Source organism: Mus caroli, unplaced genomic scaffold (genome assembly GCF_978045245.1).
Source record: "Mus caroli unplaced genomic scaffold, Mus_caroli_1 scaffold_11, whole genome shotgun sequence".
Classification (NCBI taxonomy): Eukaryota; Metazoa; Chordata; class Mammalia; order Rodentia; family Muridae; genus Mus; species Mus caroli.
This window is the reverse complement of record NW_028227266.1, coordinates 55,862,021-55,889,736: the sequence shown is the minus strand read 5'-3', so window position 1 is coordinate 55,889,736 and position 27,716 is coordinate 55,862,021. Positions and strand designations below refer to the sequence as shown.

At 45.7% G+C, this 27,716-nt stretch overlaps 3 protein-coding genes across 3 annotated transcripts; 1 reads left to right on the top strand and 2 right to left on the bottom strand.

Moving 5' to 3' along the window:
• Positions 1-373: 373 nt before the first annotated feature.
• On the bottom strand, positions 374-10,855 carry Cox5a (cytochrome c oxidase subunit 5A). Its single transcript, XM_021171687.3, has 5 exons — positions 10,692-10,855; positions 3,314-3,430; positions 2,022-2,143; positions 1,008-1,131; positions 374-519 (listed from the first exon to the last, which is right to left on the bottom strand). The coding sequence occupies exons 1-4, from the start codon at positions 10,777-10,779 to the stop codon at positions 1,018-1,020; spliced, it is 441 nt and encodes a 146-aa protein (XP_021027346.1). The 5' UTR covers positions 10,780-10,855; the 3' UTR covers positions 374-519; positions 1,008-1,017.
• LOC147002033 (uncharacterized) lies at positions 10,778-24,895 on the top strand. Its single transcript, XM_085844656.1, has 2 exons — positions 10,778-11,060; positions 24,230-24,895. Exons 1-2 carry the CDS (start codon positions 10,778-10,780, stop codon positions 24,250-24,252), a joined length of 306 nt encoding a protein of 101 aa, XP_085700782.1. The 3' UTR covers positions 24,253-24,895.
• A 20-nt stretch (positions 24,896-24,915) lies between these two features.
• Positions 24,916-26,475, bottom strand: Rpp25 (ribonuclease P/MRP subunit p25). The gene has a single exon (XM_021171682.3). The coding sequence runs from the start codon at positions 26,105-26,107 to the stop codon at positions 25,508-25,510; it is 600 nt and encodes a 199-aa protein (XP_021027341.1). The 5' UTR covers positions 26,108-26,475; the 3' UTR covers positions 24,916-25,507.
• Positions 26,476-27,716: the final 1,241 nt, after the last annotated feature.

The window sequence follows — 27,716 nt, the reverse complement described above, 5'->3', positions numbered from 1 at the left end:
GAAGCAGTGAGAAGCTTGCTAGGATTATGGAGCTCCTGAAGTTAAATAGGGCTGTTCCCTTAGTACTTTCAAGGAAGGAGTAAACCTATTTCTCTAGTCTTTAACCACAATGCCTGCAAACCAATCACAGCAGAGACAAATACTCTGATGTCTAAGCTAACAAGGAGCTGCCGAGAGCAGGCACAGAAGAGCTGGCTGCTGCACAGCACTTTTCTCCACATCACCTTGCTGACTTCCTCTATGTACCCCTGGCTGACCTCAAACTCAAGAGATCCACCTGTCTCTCTCTGCCACCCATGAGCTGGGACTAAGACTATGCCCCATGCCCAGCTCAGCCCCTGCTTCTCAATGAAGACAACATCACAAGACCTAATTTCAGTTCAAACTCATTTCCCTTTATTAAAGTCCAAGTTACTATTACATGGTTTGATACTCAAAGGAAAATTTGTTCAAATAAAACATTTCCAGGCAACTGTTTCAATCAAGTAGCAACAGCAGTTAAGTCCTTAGGAAGCCCATCTGCAGAGAGGGAGAGAAAAAAAAAGCACACAATTAGCCAGTAAAGTGCTAAAATGAAGACATTTTATTTAAAATGACCTTTGGAACTACAGCCCCAGGAAACAGCCTCCACCCCGGAGCACTTCCTGCTTTAATACTGCCCCCATCAATTTACAAGGGCTTGACTTTGTAGCCTCTTCATCATTTACACCACTGGTACTTAGCCTTTTTCTCCTAATCAGAAAAGTTTAAAGCCAGGTAACCCTAGCAGTCAGAACAACATAGACAGGATAGTAATTTCAGAGCTGATCAAGATGGCTGAGCAGGTAAAGACACTTGCTGCAGAACCAGACAGCCTGAGATGAAGCCCTCAGACCCACGTGGTAGGAGAAAACTGACTAGAAAAAAATGTCTTCTGAATTTCACAAGGTTGCTGTGGCACAAACACACACAAAAAAACCACAGGACAGCGCTGCCATCAGCCCACCACTCTTTGAACTGCTACTTACCGAAGGGAGTTTACACTTTGTCAAGGCCCAGCTCCTCTGGAGTGGAGATTCCCAATTCATTTAAAGTTGGTCTAAGTTCCTGGATGACATAGGGGTAGATTTCCTTATGAGGTCCTGCTTTGTCCTGTTGGCAATGAGAATAGTCTGTTAACAAATGAAACTGCAGGGCTGGGGCTAGACCTCAGTTGATAGACGCCCACCAGCTGTTCAGGAGGCCTTTCAGTTGGGCCTCAGAACCACGACCCAGCTGTGGACTCCTGTAATGTAGTAGAGACAACTCAAGGACGAGAAGCTCAAGGTGGTGATGACAATTTTGAAAAGGTAATTAAACATGTCCATCAGGCATCAGAGAATTAAATTAACACAAGGGAAGTTTCTTAACTTGCTTCCAATTTAAAGGACTGACTTAACTACCAGTGCTGAGTGGACTGATAGCTCACAGAACCCTTAATTACCTTAGTACAGATAAAGTATTGTCACTTTCCCCTTACAAACCTAAAAAAAATTATATCTATCTATCTATGTATACATATTTATTTGTTTTTATGTGCATTGGTGTTTTGCCTGCATGCATGTCTGTGTGAGGATGCAGATAACCTGGAACTGGAGTTACAGTTGTGAGCTGTCGGAACCCTGGATCCTCTTAAAGAGCAGCCAGTTAAGAGCACCAGCAGCTCTTAGCAATTGAGCCATCTCTCTAACATTAAAAAAAAAAAGGGGGGGGGGCGGGCTGGTGATGGCTCAGCAGGTAAGAGCACTGATTGCTCTTCTGAAGGTCCTGAGTTCAAATCCCAGCAACCACATGGTGGCTCACAACCATCCATAAGGAGATCTGATGCCCTCTTCTGGAGTGTCTGAAGACAGCTACAGTGTACTTACATATAATAAATAAATAAAATAAATCATGGACAACCACACTTAAAAGGATATTGTGTACTAGGCCATATCACCAGTGTCAATAAGTGATATGGCCCACCTATTCTGGAACAACCTTAGCATCATTATTTTACTGACCTTAACAACCTCCAAGATGCGAACAGCACTAGCAAAATCATTTAACCGTCTACATGCTCGCAATGCAGCATCAATGATTTTGGGCTCAGGAACCAGATCATAGCCAACAAGTGTATTCATCCCTGTCAAGTTAAAAAAAAAAAGTTCACATTACCCTGTGATATCCTTCTTCATACACTCAAATTTAGTTATCTGTCTGCTTACTGTCCATGGCTCAGCTCTCTCTAGTCTCACTGAATCATGGACACGTGACCTCATCTGTTCAGGCCACTGTTATCTGTAAAATGAGAATCTACCTGTAACAAACTAGTAAGAACACACCACAAAGAATTAGCACAATTATGCAACAGTGCTGAGATTAAAGGAAAAGTCCTGGAGTGTTAGCTTACTTACTTAACTGTTAATACAATACAGGAATTTTGAATTCTTTAAACGGTATTGAAAAATCATCTAAAAACAACCAGAAGAATGCCTAAGGAGAGATAATGAGGCCCAAATGACGACATTAAGAAGATATTATAGAGAAACATTAGTGTAAAGACACATAAACATTCAACCAGAAAATGACTGGGCATGATTACTTTTGTGTCTGCACAAAACGGCACATCAAGAAAATTGAAGTCTTGATGAAAATGCAGAATTGCTGTTCTTTTCATACATCAGTAAGATCTTTAGGTTTTAAATAAGAAATTCCCCAGCTGCAGCAAGATAGGACCATTACATTCTGGCAGAGAAGTTAAAAGCACTTGGGATGCTTGCTTTTATTATTGTAAAATATTTAAAAATACATGAGAGAACCAACCATACGCACAGCCACATTGCCACAGATTCTTGATCCGAGATTACTTATATAGTACACTTACAATTAATGACTGGTTCACATTAGTGCGATTTGTTCCTGCTCAAATGACTGCTCATCTAAATGATCTGAAAGGCACAGTTGTAGTAACTCTGCTGTTAAAGCAGCGCAGAGAACAGCTCCTCACAACAGAGCTCTCTGGCTCACATGTCAATAGGGCATGTGTTCCCTCTTTCTTCCCAGTCCTGGGGATCAGACCCAAAACCTATGCATGCTAGGAAGGAGCTCTATCACCGACAAGCATACTCCAGACCTGCTGTCTAGTTTAAAACTCGCACTTTATAGGAAACGTTATAGAAGCTGCAGGCTTTTCTAACTACAAGCCGTGACAGTCACCAACTCACACAACATGTTTTCAAGCATACATTGTGTTTGCTTTCAAGAATAGTTCATGTTTACACATGCAAATATGATACATCTATGTTCCAGTTACCTTTACGCAATTCCCAGGCATCAATGTCTGGCTTGTTGAAGTATGTCACCCAGCGAGCATCAAACTCCTCATCTGTCTCGTGTGACCCATGAGAATAGCAGCGAATGGAACAGACAGCTACAAAGGAAAAGAGCAATGACGTCAATAGTGGAAGACCACTCAACTGTGAATGCTATTATCCTGTCCTTAATGCAGTCATTGGCAGAAAGAAGAGTAGAAAACAGCAGAAGGGGGCAAAATGTACAGACTGTTTGACACATGTTTTCTAGTGCAGTAACTTGTCTTTTTGTTCATTTTTGAGAAAGATTTTGCTGTGTTGCCTGTGCTGATTTCAAGGTCAGCCTGCACTGTAAGTGAATTCTTTTTTTTTTTTTTGTTTTGTTTTTTGAGACAGTGTTTTCTCTGTATAGCCCTCGCTGTCCTGGAACTCACTTTGTAGACCAGGCTGGCCTTGAACTCAGAAATCTGCCTGCCTCTGCCTCCCAAGTGCTGGGATTAAAGGCGTGTGCCCGGCTCTGTAAGTGAATTCTAAGCACAATCTGGGTTGTAGAGTAAGACTGCCTCAAAAAGAAAACAAATCTTAAATACTAGCCAGAGTAAAACATATAGTATTATATATCTAGGTGTGATGGCACATTCCTATAATTCCAACATTCTGGAAATTTAAGCAAGAAAAGTGAGCTCAGCCTGGGCTGCTTAGCAAAAACCCTGTCTCAGGCCAGCGAGATTCCTCAGTGAATAAAAGCAATTGCCACATAAATCTAAAGACCTAAGTGATTCCTAGAACCCACATAAAGGCAGAAAGGTAAGAGCCAATGAAGCTGTCCTCTGATGCCATATGCACATTATGGCACGCACACATCTGCAGCCACACTCAACAGTAAGTTTTAATTATGTGTTTGTGCAATGTTTGTGCATGGGTATATTCACATGAATGCAGGTACCCTTGGAAGTCAGAGGTACTGGATGTCTCAGAGCTGGAGTTAGAGGCCTTGTTGAGTCTTCTGATCTGAATGCTGGGAACTGAATTCAAGTAGTACTCCAAAGAGCATTAAGTTCTCTTAACCAATATGCATTTTAGTGAATGTAAGATCAAATGAAAGAATTCTCCCTTGACTAACACCATTTACACCATGAACAAAATACCAGCCATGAGTCCCAGAAGATCATAGCCTAAGTCCCAATTTTCAGAGATAAATTTTTTCCACAACCCTAGGTCCAAACAAACTGGAACACGTATATGAATGTGATGAACGTGTCTGAACTTCTCTGACAAGGAAAAAGGTCTATAGGCCTAAATGTATCTCATATTTAAACTTAATCAAAATTTCATGTATATTCAGTATCTCAGAAGACTAACACATTTTATACACCACAAAGCAAAGATGGCAATAACGCCCTATCTCGTGATACTTAGAAGTCCTATGCTGCCATTTTCACAAACTGCAGTTATCCAGAGTAAGGACCAGAGTACCAAAGTGCAAATATAAAATGGTTAACTATATAAAATGGTTAACTACTTTCAAAGGCTGCTTAGTGATTTCTTTTTCTTTTTTTTTTTTCCCAAGACAGGGTTTCTCTGTAAAGCCCTGGTTGTCTTGGAACTCACTTTGTAGACCAGGCTGGCCTCCAACTCAGAAATCCGCCTGCCTCTGCCCCCCAAGTGCTGGGACTAAAGGAGTGTGCCACCACCGCCCGGCTGCTTAGTGATTTCTTATCAAGTTAATACAGAGCTACCATAAAATCAGTAACTTTCCTCCTAAATATTTACTCAAGAGAATCAAAGTATATACATTTCCTCCTAGAGGTAAGTTGTTTGCTTCCCCAGCCCCCAGTGCCTGGGATCCCAGGACCTTGTTTGCCTTGTTCTTTAACTCTGGTTAACTGTTAGGTTCACCTGCAACCTAGAAAAGTGTTTATGGTAGTCAAGTCCTTTTGTACTCCTAGGTGTGGATTTGAGTGCTAGCTTTGCTTTCCAATTGTAAGAACACACAACCAGCAACTGCAAATTCAAGGAAAGATGATCATGCCCTACAGTGTCTTGATTATCCATTCCTAGAAGCCAAATCACACACACTTACATGAAGGGGAGGAAAAATAAGGAAATGCAAGGTATAGTGACTCATGTTTGTAATACTAACACTTTGAAAGTTGAGGTCAGCCTGGGCTACAGAGTAAGAGCCAAGCTCAGAAAATATAACAAACAAAACAACAAAAACCAAGTAAAACAATCCTTAGGGTCAAGCCCAGTTGCACTTTAATCCTAGCACTCAGGAAGCAAAGGCAAGGAACTCCATGGTTCCAGACCTGCCAAGGCTACACAGAAATACCTAGTTTCAAAAACAACAATAACAAACAAAACCAAAGCAAACAAACAAAAGAAAAACCCCTACTGGGTGTACACATACACACCTGTTCCACAACAGCAAAAACTAGACTATCCTATGTTCCACAAAGTTTAAATTATATATGGGTAGTAATGGGTAGAACTTCCTCTATTAGTTAATGACCTGTCCTTAGTCACCCCTCCCACAAATAAGGCACAATGTTTTATTTGTTTACATAGATAATAGGTTTTACTGTTCTCAAGACAGCATCTCCCAGTGCCCTGAGGCTCCATCCTCCCTACACCCCTCAACCTTCCAAAAGCTGGAATTGTATCATGTCAGCTCTTTCTCCCACACATAACTAATACTTTATTTGTAGAGAAATCATACAGATAATAATCCCCCAACACCACTACTTCACTTCCTAATGGCTTTGCATAACGGCACATGCATGCATGTAAGTGTTTTGAGACAGGGTCCTATGGCTTGAAACTTGCTGTGTATGTTCAGGATGACCCTGAGCTTTCCTGCCTCCACCTCCCAAATTACTGGAAAGTGCACTACTCTGCCTGGCTGTCACTAAAAATTTCTGGCAATTATTCAATGCTTTAATATAACCTAAAGGCATTAGAGGAGGAAGAGAAGGAAAAAGGAAGTGTGAAAATGTGAATATTTCAAAACAGCTACTACCCTCTGGGCTGTGCTGTAGTTCGCTTGGCTAAATGCTTACCTAGACTGCAGAGTCCCAGGGCATAATGACTCAGATCTATAACCAGCACTTGAGAAGCAGGAACAGCTCAGAAATTTATTCATCTTCTGCTATATAACTAGGCCAGCCCAGGCTCCTCCTACTCAGCCACCCAAAAAGATATGGCATTCGCCTAGAAAAAGCCAACACTATGAATTTAGAAAAATAAATAAAATAAGGGGCTCATTAATCTTTTGTGTTCACATTTGGTTAAAACAGATAGTTTTCTGCTTGATAATCAGGCCAAAAGGTCCCAAGAATAGTCCCTTTTGGCACTGAGAATTCTAGGAATGAGGGACAGAAGCAAATCATATACAAGTTGCATTAACAAGTTAGACACCAGGGTTATTGAGGACGCAAAGCTTAAGGCCAGACACGGACCTTGATTGAGGACATAAGGTTAAGCACTAGCAAGCAATACAAAGTGCTATGCTACTTAAACTCAGCATTTTACCAAGAGAAGAAGAAAACAAACAAACAAACAAACACCTATCTTCCACCCTTCAGGGTCTTTCAAGCTCTCAGGGTAAGGATGCCAGGATTTTATAATTTCAAGGGTTGACTAGAGTTTTATTTAAAACATTAACTTAGGAGTTTAAGGGCATCCTGAGATTCAAGGGCTAGCCTGAGCTCATGAGACCCTGCCCATGAATGAATGAAAGAAAAGAAAAGAAAAGAAAAGAAAAGAAATCAGGAGCTGGGAAGATGGCTCAGCAGAGTTTGGCTACCTAGGCCCACATAAAATGCTAGGTGTGCATGCCGTCCCAACTGTAATTCTGCTCCCAGAAGGCAGAGGATTCCCAGAGCAAACTGGCTAGGGAAACTATTCCTACAAGCCTAGCTTAAGAGAGCCACAGAGTAGCTCAACCTATGGGTCTGGACCCCCACTGGTCCTGTATCAGATATCTTGCACAACAGATATATACATTACAGTTCATAACAGTAGCAAAAATACAGCTATGAAGTAGCAATGAAATAACTGTATGTGGGGGTCACCACAACATGAGGAACTGTGTTAAAGGGTTGCAGCACTAGGAAGGTTGAGAAACTGCTGACAGAGGATGCACCCCAAAACCACCACAACCGCCCCCCACATCTCTTCCTTTTATTGGAACAGGGTTTCAACTCTGTACACCACACTAACCTGCTCTTCTTCCTGGCTTCTTCAGCCGCCCTAGCTGTAAGCCACCATGTCCAGCTTCCTCCTCCTCCTCCTCCTCCTCTCCCTCCTCCTGCTCCCCACATCTCCCTTGGCTGTGCTGTTAGTCCAGGCTAGACTGGAACTCAAAAATCTGCCCACGTTTTAAGCACTGGGACTGAGGGCACATGTGCCACCACACACTGCTTGCCTTTTTCACTGTCCATTACAAAAACGATCTCACACCAATAACAAGTCTCAACCTAAAAATGAAGCGCATCACAATAAACCAAATATGTTTGGAAATTTTCTGCCAACCATGAACCAAATGGACACGTGGACCTGACTTCAAAGCCTAGGTATGGAATAGGCTATAAGACATCCAGTGACAAAATTGATTAATGTGCAAGAGGTACCTAGCAGTCTCCATTTTATTATTTAGCAAGGCATAACCATATTAAGCCTTTGCGCCAGGCAAGAGTTGCATTATCAAATGTAAACCTCAGAGCTACCAAAAACATTATTTTAACTTTAGAAAGGCTTAAGATCAATTAGTATACAAGGTCACACAGCTAAAAAGAGACACCATTTACAACCAATACTGCCCCCTTGTGGAAGTATTTAGGAATAAAGGAGAATCACCTAAAAGCCTTTGTTTCTGAATTGCACACCAGGGGGTGAATAGAAAGCCTCAGAGAGAAACCTAGACAAGAACTTAAATAACAATAAACTATAGTCCTTTTCTCAACCTCCTTAAAAGAAAAAAAAAGGAAGAAAATTTCCCTGTTTCATAAGAAACTCCCAAAGTTCAATGCTCCTTCTCCCCAAAAAAAGAGAAATAAAAGAAAAAGCAGAAAATTTCCTTTAAAAATATTTCAGTTGGGTGGTGGTCCATGCCTTTAATCCCAGTTCTTGGGAGGCAGAGGCAGGCAGATCTCTATGAGTTTGAAGCCAGCTTGGTCTACAGAGTGAGTTCCAGGACAGCCAGGGGTACACAGAGAAACCATGTGTGTGTGTACACGTATAATCTCAGCTAAGTGTGTATGGTGCTACACCTATAATCCCAGGACTCAGGAGGCAGAAGCAGAAGGGCTACTACAAATTTGAGGCTAGCATGAATCACACAGTCAATTCCAGACAGTACCCCAACTCAAAAGTCAGAAATAAAAACATCTCAAGGTATTTATCTATATGAAAAAAAAAAAAAAGCATTTGTTGCCTTAGCAAATAAGACACAAAAAAGCATCAGGATAACTCAAATTTAACTGAGAAAGAGAAAATAGCTCCATCACTAACAAAAAGGTCAGTTTCCCAAGGTAGGCATCAGTTTCTTCTGTAAAATATGATCATCTCCTTGGTTTCTCTTTTTGATTTTACTTTTTATGTATGTTTTGCCTGCATGTGTGTATGTACATCTGATGGGGTGCATAAGGAAGTCAGAAGAGGGTGCTGGGAATCGAACCTGGGTTCTTTGCAATGACAAGTACTCTTAACCTATGAGCCCTTGCACTCCCTAGGTTTCCTAAATGCATTCCAAAGCTGAGTGTGGTGGCACACACCCGTGATCCTAGTCATTCCAGAGGTGGATGCAGGAGGACGATCATGACTACACAGCTACTTTTGAGTCCACCCTTGACTATCTAAGACGCTATCTAACCTCTTCCCACCAAAAACTCCTGAACTCCCTACAGTCGACTCTCTTGTTGCTAATATAATACAATGCCTTATAAAAGACTAAATGAAGCCAAAAAATATTCTTTAGGTTCAAGTAATCAAGGAAACAATTTTGGAGTGTCTGAGGCCCTTCTTTGTGTGTGAGACAGGGTCTCACTATGTAGCCATGGCTAGACTGGAACACAAAGAGATCCACCTTTTTCTTTATCTTTTTCAACCTCCCTGTGAGTGTTGGTCCCAACATACCTGGCTAAGTTATTTTTATATCTACACACATGAACTAAATTTCATAAAACACTAACGTATCCCAGACCAGGATCCAAGCACAACTACTGTGAATAAAGTATAACGCCTGTGCCGGGTGTGGTGGCTCCCAAGGTTAATCCCTGCACTTAGGAGGAATGCAGTAAGTTCCTCGATAGCCCTTTTAGTACCATTCTGAGTTCTAGTCTAGTCTAGGCTATAGAGGCCCTGTCTCTAAAATAAAATACTCCTATTTATTTTAGGCCGACGCTGGCCTGGTTTACAAAGAGTTCCAGGACAGCCAGGCTACACAGCTGACACATACCACAACCAAACAAAACCAAAAGTAAGATAGATGTACTGTGCTAAGTGGAGAGGGTCTGAGAACACACCAAGTGGCAAGAGCAATTATCTAGCAATACAGGTCCCTTGGTTCCCCCTCAGCACTGGGACACAAAATCTCCAGATCACACAGAAGGGGAAACAAGCAACCAAACTTAATACTTCATAATTCAGCACTGAAGCTTCTAATTTTAAACGGGTGGAGGGGAATCCACGAAGCTTTCCCGTGTTTGTACACCCAGTATTCCTCAGTATTTGGTACCCAATCTTGTAAACGTTAACATTCTTTCCATTAATATTTATCAATGTTCAGGCTCTCTTACAAGCCGCAAGAAACCACACTTTAAATTATCTATTTGAAACGCGGGGCTAAAACGTGGCTCAACAGTCCTCAAACGTGGCCGTTACCCAGTTATGAAGGTGACACACAAAATGCCAGCAGAGAATTGCCTGATCAGGGCTAAAAGGGTATTGTGTCCCACTGGGGAATCAAATTGTGTTCTAGGAAACGCAGAGGCGGGCGGCGCGCCCGGAGGCTCAATGTCACCTTCGCCAAGATGCCGCAGGCCGGCGGGGGCCACTCCCGGTCAGGTGGCTGCGGGGTCAGCGCAGGGAACGGTCACGGCCCAGAGACTGAAAGGAAGTGCTGAGCTCGTCCTCGGCGACCCCGGCAGGTCCACACACCTGACCGGCCGCGGGTCCGGCATCAGGAAGTGGCGGGAGGGAGGCCCGGAGGAGTCTCCTACACGACTCCAGACGGCCGCGGACGCACTGCGGTCACCGGGCTCCACTGCCGGCTCGCAGGGCAAAGGCTAGGCCGCCAGGGAGCCTGCCCTCGAGTGGCGGCGGGAGCCCAGGTCACAGCAAGGACACGCGAGCGAGGGCTGTGGCGGGCGCGGGCCTTACCGGCGGCGGGGCTGGGAGCCGAGGCGGGGTGCAGGAGGCCTCGGGCAGCCGCGGCTGCGGTACAGCGACGGAGGGCAGCGGCGAGCATGACGGCGACCACAGCGCACTGGCTGAGGCTGACGAGAAGCCGGTGTGAGCTCGCGGGCCGTACAGCAGTTCGCGGGGGCCGGACTCACGCAGCGACGCACGCTGGGCGGAGCATAAGGCCGGCCCACTGCGGAGCTCGCGCCTACGGAAGCGGGTGGGGCGCCATGCGGTCGCCGGCGGCTACGGCGGCCGTCGAGGACAAACCACGCCGGCGCCGCGCCAAAGCTGGTCCGATAACCCGGGTAACCGTAGTGAACATTCTTACGTGGGAAAAAAGGCAGGGTGAGCAATGGACAGTGTGGATTTGGAATCGCCAACAGAGGAGACTATCACAATTTGGAATTGTGGCGATAATAACGGCAAACTTTAATAAGAATAACCGCTTTGCCCCCGCGCGTTGGTATATGCTATAATTCCAGCCCTCTACAGGCTAAGTATTAGGAATTTTAGACTCTCTTATGCAACCCGAGTCTCAAAAAAAAAAAAAAAATCATACTGGGAGTAGTGACTCAAGACAATAATCAACACTTTGGAGGCAGAGGGAAAGGGGATTCAAGGACAGCATGGGTCACATGATCCTCCCCCCACCCCCTAAAGCCCAATTATTTAATTTTACCCATTAGGAAACCGACTCAAAAATTACGTTGTTTAGGGTCTAGGAAGATAGACGGTTTAGTGGATAAAGTGCTTTCTGTGGCTCAGTAGTTAATAGTTTATTAACTTTCTGCGCTATCAGAGGACTCAAGTTTACTTCACATCAGGTGACTCCCAACTGTCTTGTAACTCCAGCTCCAAGGGAATCTGATACCCTCTTCTGGACACCACAGGTACCCACATTGTGTTGTGCTATATACTCACACACATACATATAAATAAACTTTACAAATGAAATGAAGGCATGGATGAATAAGTAAACGAGAAAAGAAAAAAAAAAAAGAAAAAATGTACCTTGATTGAACGAGTATGAATCCATGAATTGGCTTTCCTAATTCTTGACTTCTCTGCGCCAAGTATGGGACATATGCTAGTTACCTTAATTTTATTTTTTGATACAAGGTGTGGTAGTTATTGAATAAGGATGGCTCCCATGGTCTCTTATATTTGAATGCTTGGTCATCAGGGAGTGGCGCTATTTGAGAGGGATTAGAAGGTGTGGCCTTGTTGGAAGAAGTATGTCATTGGAGGTGGGCTTTGGGGTTTCAAAAGCCCATGCAAGGTTCAGAGTCTCTCTCTTCCTGCTACCTTCAAATGTAGAACTCTCAGTTACTTCTCCAGTACCATCCTGCCGTGCTTTCTGCCTGGATGATAATGGACACTGATCTCTAAAACTGTAAGCCAGCCCCAGTTAAATGCTTACTTTTATAAGAGTTGCTGTGGTCTCTTCACAGCAATAGAACACTAAGGTTTCATGGTAGCCCTGCCAGGCCTTGAACTTACAGAGGCCTGTCTGCTTCTGCCTCCTGAATGCTGGGATTAAAGGAGCTGGCTCACCAGCCCTTAGTTACTTTTTAAATTGATACAACAAAATATGTGACAGAATCAATTTAAGGAAGAAAGTGAGTTTGTTGGTTTGTTGTTGCTTGTTTGTTTTTTACAAAAGGGCCAGGCTATGTCAGTGCCTGGCAAACACAGGAGTGGATGCTCACAGTCAGCTATTGGATGGATCACAGGGCCCCCAATGGAAGAGCTAGAGAAAGTACCCAAGGAGCTAAAGGTGTCTGCAACCCTATACGTGGAACAACAATATGAACTAACCAATACCCCCAGAGCTATGTCTCTAGTTGCATATGTAGCAGAAGATGGTCTTGTCGGCCATCAATGGGAGGAGAGGCCCTTGGTCTTGCAAAGATCATATGCCCCAGTACAGGGGAATGCCAGGGCCAGGAAGAGGGAGTGGGTGGGTTGGGGAGCAGGGTAGGGGGAGGGTATAGGGGACTTTGGGGATAGCATTTGAAATGTAAATGAAGAAAATATCTAATAATATTTTTTTAAAAGGCCAGGGATGTAGCTCAGGGGCTTGTTTAGAATGATTTAACTCACAAACTGCAACACTTGCCCTTTTAAAGATACAGACTCAGTTGATGTTTATTATAGCCATGGGTGTAATCATCACAACTTTCTAGTTCTAGAACTTTCATCACCCCAGAAATATCAGTCCAAGAATGGTTATCCCCACCCCCACCCATTGAAGGAACTTCTGACTTCCTTTCTGCTACTAAGTTTTATAGAGTTTTTTATTTTTCTGGGCTTGAGGGTGGACAGTGCAGGCCTTTAATCCTAGCACTTGGGAGGCAGAGGCAGGCAGATCTCTGAGTCTGAGAGAGTTCCCGGACACTGTGGCTACACAGAGAAAACCTGTCTTGAAAAACTATTCCAAACCCAAACAAAACAAGAAACGATTTGATGTGTAGGAGTGTTTTGTCAGTCTTATACATATGTACCACACGCACATCCAACATGTCAAAAGAAGGCATCAGATCCCCAGGACTGGGCAAGCAGATGGTTGTGAGCCACCAGGTGGGCACTGGGAACAGAACTCTGGTCCATTTCAAGATCAGCTAAGTCATCTCTCCGGCCCTTTGATTGCTCTTATGTTTCCTTTTATCCCTCCCTGAGTCTTGGGGATTGAAACTGGGTCTCTCATATACTAGGCAAGCATGTCGACTCTAAGCTGTACCTCCAGCTCTGTACACTTATTTTTACTGAGACAGGGTCTCACTACGTTGTCCAAGCTGGCCTTGAACTTACTCTGTAGCCCTGTCAGACTTTTCACCTGCCTCTCACCTTCCCAAGTAAGGTGGGATTCCAGGCCTGTGCTACCACATATAGCAAAAGGCTTGCCTTCTGTGGATATTTCACATAAAGGAATTCATATAATGTGGTCTTTGGCTTTTTTTTTTTTTGGTCTTATTTTTTCTCTCCCTTTGATCCGGGGTCTCCCTGTATCACCCAGGGAGATCTCCAACTTCAGTTCTTCTCAGTCTCTCTAAGGGCTGGGATTGAAGACATGTATCACTACACCCAGTCTTAACTACCTCTACCTCTTTAAAGTCCTATCTATAGATGCTGCCACATACTATGGTACTAAGTAGGATTTCTACATAGGAATTTTGGAGGAACACTATTTAGCCCATAACATAAAATCAATCTGTACTAATTCCTCCCCTTGGTATTATATCACCTTACCAGCTGAAAAAAATTTAATTACATTTATTTATAAAGGGGAGGGGTGTCATAGCATGCATGGAGGCCATAGGACAACTTTCAGTCAGCCCTCTTCTTCCATTCGTGGAGAGTGGGTAGATGAGGGGGTGAGGGTGGGGCTAGGTGGAGGGGCTGGGGGTAGGATCAAACCCAGATCATTAGACCGGGAAGCAATTACCTTTTCCACTGAGTTGTCTTGCTGGCCCAAAACTTCCCTCCTCTGATGGTCAGCTGGCTATTTCCATTGTGGAGCTCTTATGAATAGAGTGTTCTGAATATTCACGCTTACGCTTTAATATTCTCTGATCTATTTCAATTCTGTCTGTCAGCATAATTTTCATGGTTACAGATCCTGAGAGCTTTTAGCTTGAAAGCCAGAGGCAAGACAAGAATATATTACCGCTGTCACTTAACATTATTCTGGATGGTCCACCAGCACATTTGGAAGCAGTCATGTACACATTTTTTGTGTGTGGGGGGACACGTTTTCAGTTCTTCTGAACATACATCTAAAACATTGTATGAGCCGTGCAGCAAGCGTTTAACTTTCTGAGAGACTGCTTACCAAGACAGCTGCTCTAGTGTGAAGGTTGCACTATCCATAAAGTATATAGAGGCACGTTTACATGAAAGCCGGGTCTCTGTAGTGATGTGCTGTCTGAACCAATTCTACTCCCTCAGCTTCCACTCAGACACAGGACTTGGAGCACTTAGCTTTGAGGTTCTTTAGTGCGCGCGCGCGCGCGCGCGCGGACACACACACACACACACACACACACACACACACACACACACATCCGCAAACGCACAAGGTTTTTCTTCCCTCTCCTTGAGCTCAGAGCCCGTCTCTCCCAAAATGACCTGTAGAGGGCAGCTCAGAGCTGTTCTGCAACAATGAATTTTTCTCCGGAAATGTGTATCAAATTGTGAGGGCAGGTGGTGTCTTCCATGAAAAGGCTGCTTAGCAGATATGAGGCCCTAGGTCCAATCCCAGAACAGCAAACAAAATAAAACCACCAAACCTACCACCAACCACCACCACCAGACTGAAAAAACGAACAAAAAGAGCTAGAAGTGAAGAAAAGGGATTTAAAAAAATTATCCTTATAGATTGTGGGGTTTTAAAAACGTGTGTGTGTGTGTGCGCACGCGCGTGTGCGTGCACGTGTGTGAACATGTGTATTTGGGCATGTGTGTACCATGGCAAGAGTGGGGAGATGAGAGGCAACTTGGAGGAGGTGGCTTTCTCACTCCATCCACTATGTGAACTGCAAGGATTGAATTCTGGTTGTCAGTATGGTGGCAAGTGCCTTTACCCGATGAACCATCTTGCTGGCCCCATTTCATTTGCTTTTAAAAACAGGGTATTGCTCTGTTGCCTAGACTGGCTTTGAACTCCCAATCCTCCTGCTTTATAGTCACTTTAGTGGTGAAATTGGAGGTATACAGACAGGTCTGTCCCATCCCTGACAAGAAAACTTGTTTTAGCCGGGCGGTGGTGGCGCAGGCCTTTAATCCCAGCACTTGGGAGGCAGAGGCAGGCGGATTTCTGAGTTCAAGGCCAGCCTGGTCTACAGAGTGAGTTCCAGGACAGCCAGGAAACCCTGTCTGGGGAAAAAAAAAAAAAAAAAAAGAAAGAAAGAAAAAGAAAAGAAAAAAGAAAACTTGTTTTAAGCTAGAGAACAATGTTATTAGGATTTGAAAAGACACAGTTCTGCAGAGAAGAGAGCTGGCTGCTCTTGCAGAGACGCTGAGTTTGGCTCTGTGCACCCACATCGCATGGTTTACAACCACCTGCAGCTTCAGCTTCAGGGCCTCAGATGCTATCTTCTGGTCTCTGTAGGCACCTGAATACAGGTGCACATACATACATACTCAAATATATGTTTTTTTAATGTTTAAAAGAAAAACTCAGGGCTGAAGACATGTTTAAGGGCATGCACTACTCTTATAGAAGACCTGGGCTCAGTTCCCAGCACCCAGGCCAGGCAGCTCACAAAACTATATATAATTCCAGCTCCTGGGGATCTGATGCCCCTGGCCCCCTAGGGGACCTGAACTCACATTCTCCTACCCACACAATAAATGTTTTAAATGTTTATATTTCAAATGTGAACTGCTGAGTTTGGTTGAAAGGTGATTTAATGCTATCTCTCTTGCCAATGTAAACACAACTCTATTATTCAGAGAATAATCAACTGAGGTTTTGTTAACATGCATAGTCCCAGGTCTTTCTGAGTAGACTTAGTTTTGTTGTTGTTGTTTTTTCAATAGTGGGAACCAAACTTCAGGACCTCACATCTAAGTGAGTACTTTGCCACTAAACTACACCTTATCCCTACTCCTGAGAGAACTAAATCCCAGTGGTTTGGATTCAACCAAGGCTACTTGTATTTTTAAACAACGCCTCATATGATACTTCTTATCTGATACTTATTATTTTATTTTTATATTTGTTTATTTATTTATTTATTTATTTTTGGGTTTTTCGAGACAGGGTTTCTCTGTGTAGCCCTGGCTGTCCTGGAACTCACTTTGTAGACCAGGCTGGCCTCGAACTCAGAAATCCGCCTGCCTCTGCCTCCCAAGTGCTGGGATTAAAGGCGTGTGCCACCACGCCTGGCTTTTTTTTTTTTAAATATTTATTTATTATATGTAAGTACACCGTAGCTGTCTTCAGACACTCCAGAAGAGGGCATCAGATTTCGTTATGGATGGTTGTGAGCCACCATGTGGTTGCTGAGATTTGGAAAAGCAATTGGTGCTCTTAAGCACTGAGCCATTTCTCCAGCCCCTGATACTTATTTTAAAATTAAGATAAGAATGGTGGATTATGCCTTTAATCCCAGCACTTGGGAGCCAGAGACAGGTGGAAATCTGTGAATTCAAGGACAGCCTGCTCTATATATTGAGTTACAGGAGAGCTATGGCTATATAGCAAGACATGTTTCATTTTTTAAAAAAAGATTTATTTTTTATTTTATTTTTATGAGTACACTGTAGCTGTCTTCAGACATACCAGAAGAGGGCATCAGATCCCATTACAGATGGTTGTGAGCCACCATGTGGTTGCTGGGAATTGAGCTCAGGACCTCTGGAAAAGCAGTCAGTGCTCTTAACCTCTGAGCCACCTCTCCAGCCCCCTCAATTTTTAAAAATTCCATTTGCTTTGTATTGGGGTGGGCATGTGCGTGCTGTGGAGTGAATGGAGGTCAGAGCACAGAAGGAGGTAATCAGTTCTCTTCCCACCATCAGGGTCCAGGGCGAGGTCATTAGGCTTGGATGCTAACACCATCCCCCAATGAGCCATCTTGCCAAGTCCTCAGGCAAACTTTTTTTTTTTTTTAGGTTTTTCGAGACAGGGTTTCTCTGTATAGCCCTGGCTGTCCTGGCACTCACTTTGTAGACCAGGCTGGCCTCGAACTCAGAAATCCGCCTGCCTCTGCCTCCCGAGTGCTGGGATTAAAGGCGTGCGCCACCACGCCCGGCTCAGGCAAACTTTTAAAAGAGCCAAGATAGCCTAGTGTTATCACCTGCTTTCTTCCTTCAATGATCTGGGATTTATTTTGCAGCTAAGAAGGCTGAAGCCCAGAGAAGAAGTAACTTGCTTCAAATCACAGGCTAAATTTTTCTAAAGCCTCTCTGATTGACACTCCAGAAATACCTGCTAACACAACCCAGAAAATAAACCCTCCGTGTAGGGATGGGCATTTTGATAGCAGATACCTTGACAAATACTCCTTGTTCTTTCATCATAGCTTTCACTAGAGGTCGTGAGAAAACTTACTGTGTCCATTGCCTACAGCTTCAGCAACAAAATCCCCTACAGTTCAAACTCAAAGAAGCTGAGCATAATGGAAAATGCCTTTGATCCCAGCACTAGGGAAGCAGAGGCAGGGGGATCTCTTCCAGTTTGGGGCCAGCCTGGTCTGCAGTTAGGCTGAAAGCAGCATGTGCTGTGTACTCTGATCCTTTAGGGGAGAATCTTGCCCTGGTCTTTCTCAGCTTCTGTTCTTTGCTGGTGGTCTTCTGAACTCCTTGACTTGTTGATAAATATAACTCACTGTAATCTCTGCCCCCATGGCTAGATTATCTTTTTTCTTCCCTCTGTGTATGTTTGTATATCCTCTTTCAAGACTGCAGCTTAAAGATTTTATTATTTTTAATTATGCACGTCTGAGTAGGTGTTTGTGCACGTCTGAGTAGGTGTTTGTGCACGTCTGAGTAGGTGTTTGTGCACGTCTGAGTAAGTGTTTGTGCACATGAGTGTGCCCTTGGATGTCAGAGGGATTGGATCCCTCTAGAGCTGGAGTTAGAGGCAGTTGTGAGCTGAACTTGGGTCCTTGGCAAGAGCAGAGCACACTCTTAACTGCTGAGCTATTTCTCCAGCCCCAGGATCCCATTTTAGATGAAGAGCTTGCCCTACTTTAGTATGACTTTAAAAAAAAAATTAATTAATTAACTTACTGTTGTGCTGTAGATAGGATCTCTCTCCATAACTTTTCTACTGCTGTGAAGAGACCGGGTGGCTAAGGCAACTTATAAAACTAAGCATTTAATTGGGATTTTCTTACAGTTTCAGTGTGAGTTTATGTGGCTGAGAGCATGGCCACAGGCAGGCATGGCATGGCAGGCAGGCAGGCAAGCAGGCAGGCAGGCAAGCAAGCAGGCAGGCATGGCAGGCAGGCATGGCACTCCAGCACTAGCTGAAAACGTTCATTTGATCCACAATCTCAGGCCAGAGAGAGAAACTCAGAAAAGAAATGGGCTTTTAAAAACTCAAAGCCCATTCCCAGTGACACACCTCCTCCAACAAGGTCACACCTAATCCTACCAAATAGTTCCACTAACTGGAGACAAAGCATTCAAATATATGAGCCTATAGAGGCCATTCTCTTCCAAACCACCACAAGACCTGACAACATCTTGTACAGTCTGGGCAAGACCTCTACGATGGAGCACTATCTCTAAGTCAATTCTATCTTCTTTCTCTCTCTCTCTCTCTCTTCTTTCTTTCTTCTTTCTTTCTTTCTTTCTTTCTTTCTTTCTTTCTTTCTTTCTTTCTTTCTTCCTTCCTTCCTTCCTTCCTTCCTTCCTTCCTTCCTTCCTTCCTCTCTCTCTCTCTCTCTCTATCTCTATCTCTATCTCTATCTCTATCTCTATCTTTTTTTTCTTTTTTTGGTTTTTCGAGACAGGGTTTCTCTGTGTAGTCCTGGCTGTCCTGGAACTCACTCTGTAGACCAGGCTGGCCTCGAACTCAGAAATCCGCCTGCCTCTGCCTCCCGAGTGCTGGGATTAAAGGCGTGCGCCACCACACCCGGCTTCTTTCTTTCTTTCTTTCTTTCTTTCTTTCTTTCTTTCTTTCTTTCTTCCTTTCTTCCTTTCTTCCTTTCTTCCTTTCTTCCTTTCTTTCTCTCTTTCTCTCTTTCTCTCTTTCTCTCTTTCTTTCCTTTCCGTCTTTCTATACTTGACACTAAGCCCAGACAGGTTAGTGTTCTACCTCTTACCTCTGAGCAGTTCTCACTAAGTTGTCTTGGCTGGCCTTGAACTCATTCTGGCACAGGCTAACCTTAACTTTGTGATGCCCCGCCTCAGGAGTTTCAGGGACTCCAGACCTCTACCACCAGTTGCAGCTCTAGCACACTTCCTTACTTTACATCTTTAAGAACATATCTTACATTTACTAATTTGAAGGAGGGCAGTTTCTCCTCCCACCATGTAGACATCAGGAATCAAACTCAGGTAGTGAGGGTTGACAGCAAGGGATGTCAAAGAGCCATCCAAAGACCCTTAACATAAAATAATGAATTTCCAGATTAGCTCATAGTAACAGATATCATGGGTTAGCCATTTAACATGTCTTTCATTAGAGAGATGGCTCACTGCTTAAGAGAATTTGCTGCTCTTGCTGGAGGACCTGGGTTCAATTGCCAGCACCTACATTGTGGTTCACAGTGATCTAGAATCCTAGTTCCAGGGAATCCAACACCCTCTTCTGCCCTCTGTGGACACCAGACCTGCATACATGCACATTAAATAAACAAACAAACAAATAAATAACAAAAACCATGTCTTTTAAAGGATACAAGCCTAACCACACACCTCTACTAACTTATTTATCATGATGACCCACCTTTCCTACTCTGCCTTCTGCCCCCACTTCCTTCAATTAACCATCTGATACCTGTATGTATTCTAATATCTAGGTTAAATAAAGGGGATTAGATTGTCCCTCTTTGATTAGAATAATGACAAAAACTGGGCCAAATAATGAGGTTAGGAAAACCGAGGGCAGAGGTTGAAAGTATGTGTCTGGCATATCATCTTCCCTAGATAAAGAATATACTTTTGCAGATTCATGGCCAATGTATGGCAGCTCCTGAGGCTTATGCAACCTACCCCCCAACCCCCATTTGATCCTTAAAAGATGTCACTCTTGGAATATCAGAAAAGCAGACCAGGACCTGGCAGAACTGGCCCAGCTAGGATGAATGCTCAGAAGGCCTTTTTTTTTTTTTTTTTGCTGCCTGGAATGGCAGTGATGCTTAGCCCTAATAGCATTAAGATCTTCCTTATCTCCATCCCACGACCATCTCAGCTCTTCTCTCCCTGTAGCTTTCAAGCTCCAATTGCTCTTTTCTTTTCTTTTTTTTTTTAAATTTATTTATTTATTATATGTAAGTACACTGTAGCTGTCTTCAGACACTCCAGAATAGGGCATCAGATTTCGTTATGGATGGTTGTGAGCCACCATGTGGTTGCTGGGATTTGAACTCTCAACCTTTGGAAGAGCAGTCGGCGCTCTTAACCACTGAGCCATCTCGCCAGCCACCCCAATTGCTCTTTTCAACCCATTTTCGTTTGTTTGTTTGTTTTGTTTTTTAAACCAAGGTTTTTCTGTGTAGCACTGGCTGTCCTAGAACTCATTCTGTGAACTAGGCTGATCTCCAACTCACAGAGATCTGCCTGCTTCTGCCTCCCAAGTGCTGGGTTACAGGTGTGAGTCACCACTACCTGGCCCTGATATTTCTTGGTTTTGTTTTAGTTTTAGTTTTTTTGGTTTTTCAAGGTAGGGTTTCTCTGTGTAGCCCTGGCTGTCCTGGAACTCACTCTGCAGACCAGGCTGGCCTTGAACTCAGAAATCCACCTGCCTTTGCCTCCCAAGTGCTGGGATTACAGGTGTTTTCCACCACGCCTGGTTCTTTTTTCTTTTAGATTTATTTATTTATTTTTGTATATGAATGTACTGTAGCTGTCTCCAGACACACCAGAAGAGGGCACCAGATCCTATTACAGTTGTGAGCCACCATGTGGTTGCTGGGAATTGAACTCAGGACCTCTGGAAAAACAGTCAGTGCTCTAAACCGCTGAGCCATCTTTCTAGACCCCGAAAGGGATATTTCTAACACTGCCTTTGGCATTCAGTTATACAAGTTTAGAAAAACCCAACACTGTATTTAATAAAAATAGAATAAAATAAAATAAAATGGGGGCTCATTAATCCTGTTTTCAAATTTGGTTAAATCAGATGGTTTTCTGCTTAATAATCAGCTCAGAAGGCCCCAAGAATAATCTCTTTGGTAGTGGTAATTCTAGGAATGAGGGACAGAAGCAGATGCCATGAGGCAGAGTCCTACCACATAGCTCAGGCTGGCTTCATGCTTTGTAGCTTGGCTATCCCTGAACTCTCCAAACTTCTGCTTCTGTCTCCTGGGAGCTGTCATTAGAGGCATGCGTACACGAGTCAGGTCATATGTACGTTACTTCTCTTTCTCTACAATAGACTGTTGTCTGGAGGGGGCTGGGGGTGGGTTCTGAAGCAATATTGAGTTATTCTGTGATTCTAACTTCTACCCCCACCCTGTGCCTAGACTGGAAATTAACACAACAATGAAACTGAGTTGAGTGGATAAAAGCCTGATCAGAACCCACAACCCATCTGACAATGCACACGTACGTTTATGTTCTCAGTGGATTTTGGTTTTGTGACCTGAGTGTCATAGGGATAGAGGCAAGCACCAGGCTGTGGGGACACCATCTCTAAGGATAACTGCAAGCATCATCAGAAGCGGCTACATATTAGTGATGTCAGATTAGGTTTGTTGACAGTCCCTCACTTGAGACACCTTGCACTTCCCTTCCAGGTATGCAGTTGCTGCGTGTGGTCTCGTGGTCTCAGCAGGTGCTAGAGTATATAGACTGTAGGTTAACAGGGGGGGGGGGGCGGTGCCACGTGTGCAGCTACGGGGAAGCTATCATCCATGCTGGGGTGAAACTTTTTTTTTTTTTTGGTTTTTCGAGACAGGGTTTCTCTTTATAGCTCTGGCTGTCCTGGAGCTCACTTTGTAGACCAGGCTGGCCTCGAACTCAGAAATCCGCCTGCCTCTGCCTCCCAAGTGCTGGGATTAAAGGCGTGCGCCACCACGCCCGGCCGGGGTGAAACTTTTTAGTGGTGTGTCGTCGGCTTAGGGTCACCCACACTCCTCTAAGTAACCCCTCAATCATGCTCTGTAAGTTAAACCAATAAACTCGTTGGTTCTCCACGGTAGGCTTGGGCGCAGTCATCTCTGGTCGTTGCTGGTACCCTGTGTGGGGTGAGTAGTGCTTCTTCCCACCCACTAGGGCAAGTTTACAAAACAGGCCAATACCGAAAAGATGGAGACTCACAAGAGACTCCCTCCTCTGAGGGTGTTCCATCCACGCCCTCTCCTTCAGTTAGGACTTCCTCAAGTTCCCACTTCAGTCTCTGAGATGGGGAGGGAGAAGATACAGGAGGGACATGTGCCCTTCCGTTAGAAACTGCTCAAGGGACAGCAGGGCCAGAGGATCAGTAAGGCAGAGATGGCGTCCTCATGGATGTGAGTCTACTGTAAGTTAACGCACCCATGAAAAGCCTGGGCATCAAACCTGCTGGCTTGGGTGGGGATACAGTAAAGAAAGCCATGTGTGGCTTGTTGTCTCTCAAGGGAGAAGGTTAGCTTTGAAGCTACGGGAGGCATATCCTTTTTCCTCACCCTAGGACATATTTCTAGGCTGGAAGGAGACTTGCCTGGCCCATCAAAGGAGCCTCCATAGCCTTGCCTTCCTGAGATACCAAAGCAGGCTCTGCTTGCATAGTCCTAGAATCAGGGCAGTCATCTAGACAAGTCTCTAGCGTTCATGACTTCTAAATTTTTTTTTTCAAGACAGGGTTTTTCTGTGTAGCCCTGGCTGTCCTGGAACTCACTCTGTAGACCAGGCTGGCCTCGAACTCAGAAATCCACCTGCCTCTGCCTCCCTAGTGCTGGGATCAAAGGTGTGCGCCACCACTGCCCAGCATGACTTCTAAATCTTATCTTTCCCTTTAGTTTCAGAAGCCCAGTAGTCCAGGGTACCTCAGTTGTCTGGATAGTTTACTGTTTCCTAAGACACTTTGTCCAGGCTGGCCAGTGGTGACACTTTGTACACTTCTCCATGTGTAGCCAAGGATGATCTTTTTTTTTTTTTTTTTTTTTTTTTTAGATTTATTTTATTTATATGTAAGTACACTGTAGCTATCTTCAGACACACCAGAAGAGGGCATCAGAGCCCATTGCAGATGGTTGTGAGCCACCATATGGTTGCTGGGATTTGAACTCAGGACCTTCGGAAGAGCAGTCAGTGCTCTTAACCGCCATCTCTCCAGCCCGATCTTTAATTTCTTGTATTCCTGTTTCTGCCTCTAGATTTAGGTAGTACAGGGATGCACCACCATGACAAGTTTACTTGGTGCTGGGAGTCAAAAACCAGAGTTTATACATGCTGGGCAAATGTTCTCCCTGCTGAGTTATATCCCTGGGTGAGTCTTCAGTCCTTCCATGCATCTTACTTACTCCACATCAGGCCAACAAACACATCTAGATCCCCTGGCTCTCCCTAGGGATTCCTCAAGAACAAGAAATAGAGCTGGACAAATTACACACCTGTAATCCCAGCATTTGGGAGGCTGGGGCAGGAGGATCAGTTCTTGTCCAGCCTGCACTACATGGCAAGACCTCCCCTAAAAATAAATAATTAAGTCAGGAAGGTGGGGTGGGAGGTGAAAGGTGTCGGGATGACAAGAGTCACTGATCCAAAACATAAGCAGAGATGTTGGGAAGAGAGAAGAGGCTTCCCTCAAGGCGCCCCTCCATCAGCTGCAGAAACCCACATCCTCACCAGTAGGATTTATTTCAAGGTTCTACAGGCAAAGTGACTTACACATTTATTCTCTCCCATCTCCTTTCCAGAAGTGCTGAGTTCCATGGGGTAGCATCTGCTCTGAAGATTCTGAGCTGTACGCTGCACAGCTCCCCAGCACACAGCAACACCCCCGCCCCCTCCAGATTTGGACTTGGGCTGAGAGGCATCTGAGGCTGTTATCTCTCCACACACAGCTGTGCAGGGCTGGAGGCAGCGGCTTATCAGGGAGCCCGCAGTGATTCACAGCCCAAGCTTCTCTGCTGAATAGTAATTTCCAGCAGTGGATTTGTGCTGTCTCTCTCCTCCCCCTCTCCCAAGGGTGTGCTGTCCTTTTGCAGAGAGAGGGCAGTGAAGGGGAGCTCCTACTCTTGGGGCTTTGTGCCTGCCTCTGGGTAAGAATGTCTACTGCGCGGAGCGGGCAAGGTTAGAACCTTAGCATGGTCCGCCGGCCTTGGCAGGCTGCCGCCTCCAGCTCATCAATGCTCCCCCTCCTTCTCCTCCCAGAGAAGCAGCAAAACTGCTTCCTTTCCCTTGTGGTGATACAACAGTGACATAGACCCCCGGCCCCCTCCACCACAAGTCCCTCTTTCAACATTTTGACACTGCCCCAGTCTCTGTGTCTGACCTTGAAGACTCCAAAGGCCAAAAGGGCTGAAGGCAAGCATGCCAAAGTGGTCTCTGCACAGGCGAGTGGGTAAGGAAAAAGAAAAAAAGAACAAAACTGGGGACAGAGCCATTTTCACGTTTGTTTTATTGGAAGCAAGACTCCAGCAGGACTCGGGGAGGAAGCATGGCAGGTTTTGTCCTGAGTCCCCTCTCAGCCACCATGCAAGGGGGGTGGGGAGGGATGCTAAAAGGGAATTGCTGGGGTGGGGGGCAGAATAGGGTCCGGACATTTTCAACTTGGCCACCCTCAAGGAATCAGCTCCGTAGCTTCCGCTCTCAGTTAACAGCAAAGATGATTTTTAAAGCCTCAACTGTCAGCATCCATGCATACTGGGTGCTTTTAACGTCTGGGTCCCCAAGAAAGCTCAAGAGTCCCACTACCCACCATGCTTCCCTAAAAAAGACGGCCTAGCAAAGGTGTGGGTGGTGTTCTGTGGCTTCTGGCAACATGACCCACAAAGTTTCCTTGGACTTCAAGGATCCTCTCTTCTCATTCCTGAGCTCCCCCTCCTGTTGCCTTGGGATCCGCGCTGTCATTCTGAGGACCGGTGTCCAGGAACATGGGCCCCTTAAAACACAGGTATGAAAGGTGCGTGTGGATGCAGGAGTGTTGAAGATATAAGATTCAGTCGGTCTAGGTGGCTCAGAGGCGAGAATTCTCAGGCAGTCCTGTCCTCATTCTCAGCCTCTGGCTCAAGCTGAGACCGCTTAGCGGTGCCTTCTTCAGCAGCAGATTCCCCCAGGCTCCTCTTGGACGTCGACACCGTAGGAGGGGACGAAGGACCAGGACTGAGGTTCGGAGGCTGGTAGCCAAGTTGTCGTGGATCCAGTGCGTCCTTTGAAAGTAGGATGGCGAGGCTGGGTACATTCTTAAGTACACTGAGACTGGCGGCCGGATCGCTGGGCGTCTGACCCGGTGTGGGCCCAGGCGGGAGGCTCTGCCACACCTCGCGCACGCTCCGGTAGCGCAGCCGCGTGACCTGGTGTAAGCCCGCCAGGCGGCGCTTGAGAATCTCGGCGCACGTGACGGTCTTGGTGGTGGCCCGGCCGCAGCCACTGAAAACGATGGCGCGCGTGGCTGGCTGCGCCATGCTGGCGGTGGCGAAGGCCAGTAGGTTGCGGATCTTGCTGCCCTCCTTGACCCGCATGTGTACAGCACCGGGTGCCAGATCTGCAAAAGGGCCAGAGTTCGGGCTGCCACCCTCATCACCGTCCCCCGCCGGCGCCTCCTCCGAGCGCACCTTACGGAAGTTCTCCATGCGCCGTCGTCGCTGGGATCGCAGGTTTTGCCATGGGGCCGCCTCAAGCCCGGGGCTGCATGGCCGCGGGTCGTGCTGGGCGAGAGCTGACAGGGATAGGGGTGCCGGCGCCAAGTGAAGGTTGGAGGGTGGGCTGGGAACGTGCAGTCTTCAGCCCAGACTTCTACAGGGTAGAGCTGTTCTACTCTGCGCCCTCAGCACCTTGTGCTCCGCGCCTTTAGCAGAAGCTCCGCCTGGGAGCCAGATAGGACCCGCCCCTTCGCCCAGGCCCCGCCCCAACTCTGCGAGACTTGTCCCAGCCCCTCCAGCCTTTGGGATCCAGCGCTGGAGCTCAACGGCTGGGGTCACAGAGCCAGGGGTGATTTGAGAGGCGAAGTTCTCCGAAGTCACCATCTGTTCTCCATGAACCAGACCTTATGCAGGAACAACCTAAATAAATACTATGCTTAAGGTACAAAGCCGACTCAAGCCTGGTCCCTGAGCCCTGCGGGGTTCCAGCGCAAGGGCATCCCTAGACCCCTCCTAGGTAAGAGATCTCCAAGCCACCTTTTGGGGCTTCGCTACTCCACCCCTCCAGGGACCTCCCTCCCGTCCTCTTCCTATATTTTTGCGTCAAGGGCAACTAGTGCATGGTCAGCAGAGTGTGGGAGGCGTTGGCTGCGGCTGCACGCAGCGCCTTCCCTGGGCTGGGACCGCTACATCGTGGCCTGGTCCTTGCGTAGCTGCTTAGAGAGACTTTAAGCTTTGCTCCTCCTGACCATACCTCCAGGCTCCCGGCACCTATGCACCTCTGAAATGCAGGAAGTGATCCGTTGGGCCAGCCTAAAGTGAATGGGGAGCAGGAGACCATTTCTTCCAAGGCGTTAAATTCTTATATTCATGCCTGAAAGTCCTTTACTGGAGCTGCATACATTTTTATGCGCGTGGCTCAGCTCGAGCTAACGCGGATTCCTGACTTCCAATTCCAGGTGGAATTCCTTGCCAGTCAGCCTTGGCCTCTAGAAATTCAGAGGGTTGTTTTTGTTAAAAGGAGACTGAGAGAAGACAGGTTTTAAGAGGTGGGAGGCAGGGTGGAGTGTCTTGGCAGAATGTGTGTGTGGGGGTACTTGCAAACTCTGGGAACTCCACTGAATCTGAGCAGAGACTCGGGCTCTAATGTGAGGTGAGGTGGGCAGTAGAAAGATGAGGTCTGATCAAAGCAAGACTGTTTAATAAGGAGTGACCCTGGCCTGGGGCCACATCCTCAGTATTCAATCCCGCTTCCGTGGAAAGGTAGGGAGGGAGCCAGACAGACCTGGGAAGCACAGGGAAGGAAGACTGAGGACTGTAAGGAACAGTGTTCTCAAAGTATCAGCAAGATGGTGTTTGGATGAGCATAGCTTCAATCTAAGGGTAGAGCTGCCCGGCCCTCCTCTTCCTCTTTGCTATTGGTGACAATTCTCAGCCCCTCAGCTCAGAACACCGAGCTTATATCTCATCTCTTCTTGGAGTGTGACTGCAGCACCTGGACTTTTTATTTTTTATTTTTACCTCAAGTGTGAGTGACTGGCTCCAATCTCCTGCTCACACTCCAGGAGTGTGCCCCGAACTGAGACTCTGCCCTGGATCT

Coding starts and splice junctions, on each gene's coding strand:
- LOC147002033 (XM_085844656.1), top strand. CDS start 10,778: ATGACGGCGACCACAGCGCACTGGCTGAGGCTGACGAGAAGCCGGTGT. Junction 11,061..24,229: donor TACGTGGGAAAAAAGGCAGG/GTGAGCAATGGA, acceptor TCTCCTTTCCAG/AAGTGCTGAGTTCCATGGGG.
- Cox5a (XM_021171687.3), bottom strand. CDS start 10,779: ATGCTCGCCGCTGCCCTCCGTCGCTGTACCGCAGCCGCGGCTGCCCGA. Junction 3,431..10,691: donor GGCTCCCAGCCCCGCCGCCG/GTAAGGCCCGCG, acceptor TTTCCTTTGTAG/CTGTCTGTTCCATTCGCTGC. Junction 2,144..3,313: donor TGCCTGGGAATTGCGTAAAG/GTAACTGGAACA, acceptor TTAACTTGACAG/GGATGAATACACTTGTTGGC.
- Rpp25 (XM_021171682.3), bottom strand. CDS start 26,107: ATGGAGAACTTCCGTAAGGTGCGCTCGGAGGAGGCGCCGGCGGGGGAC.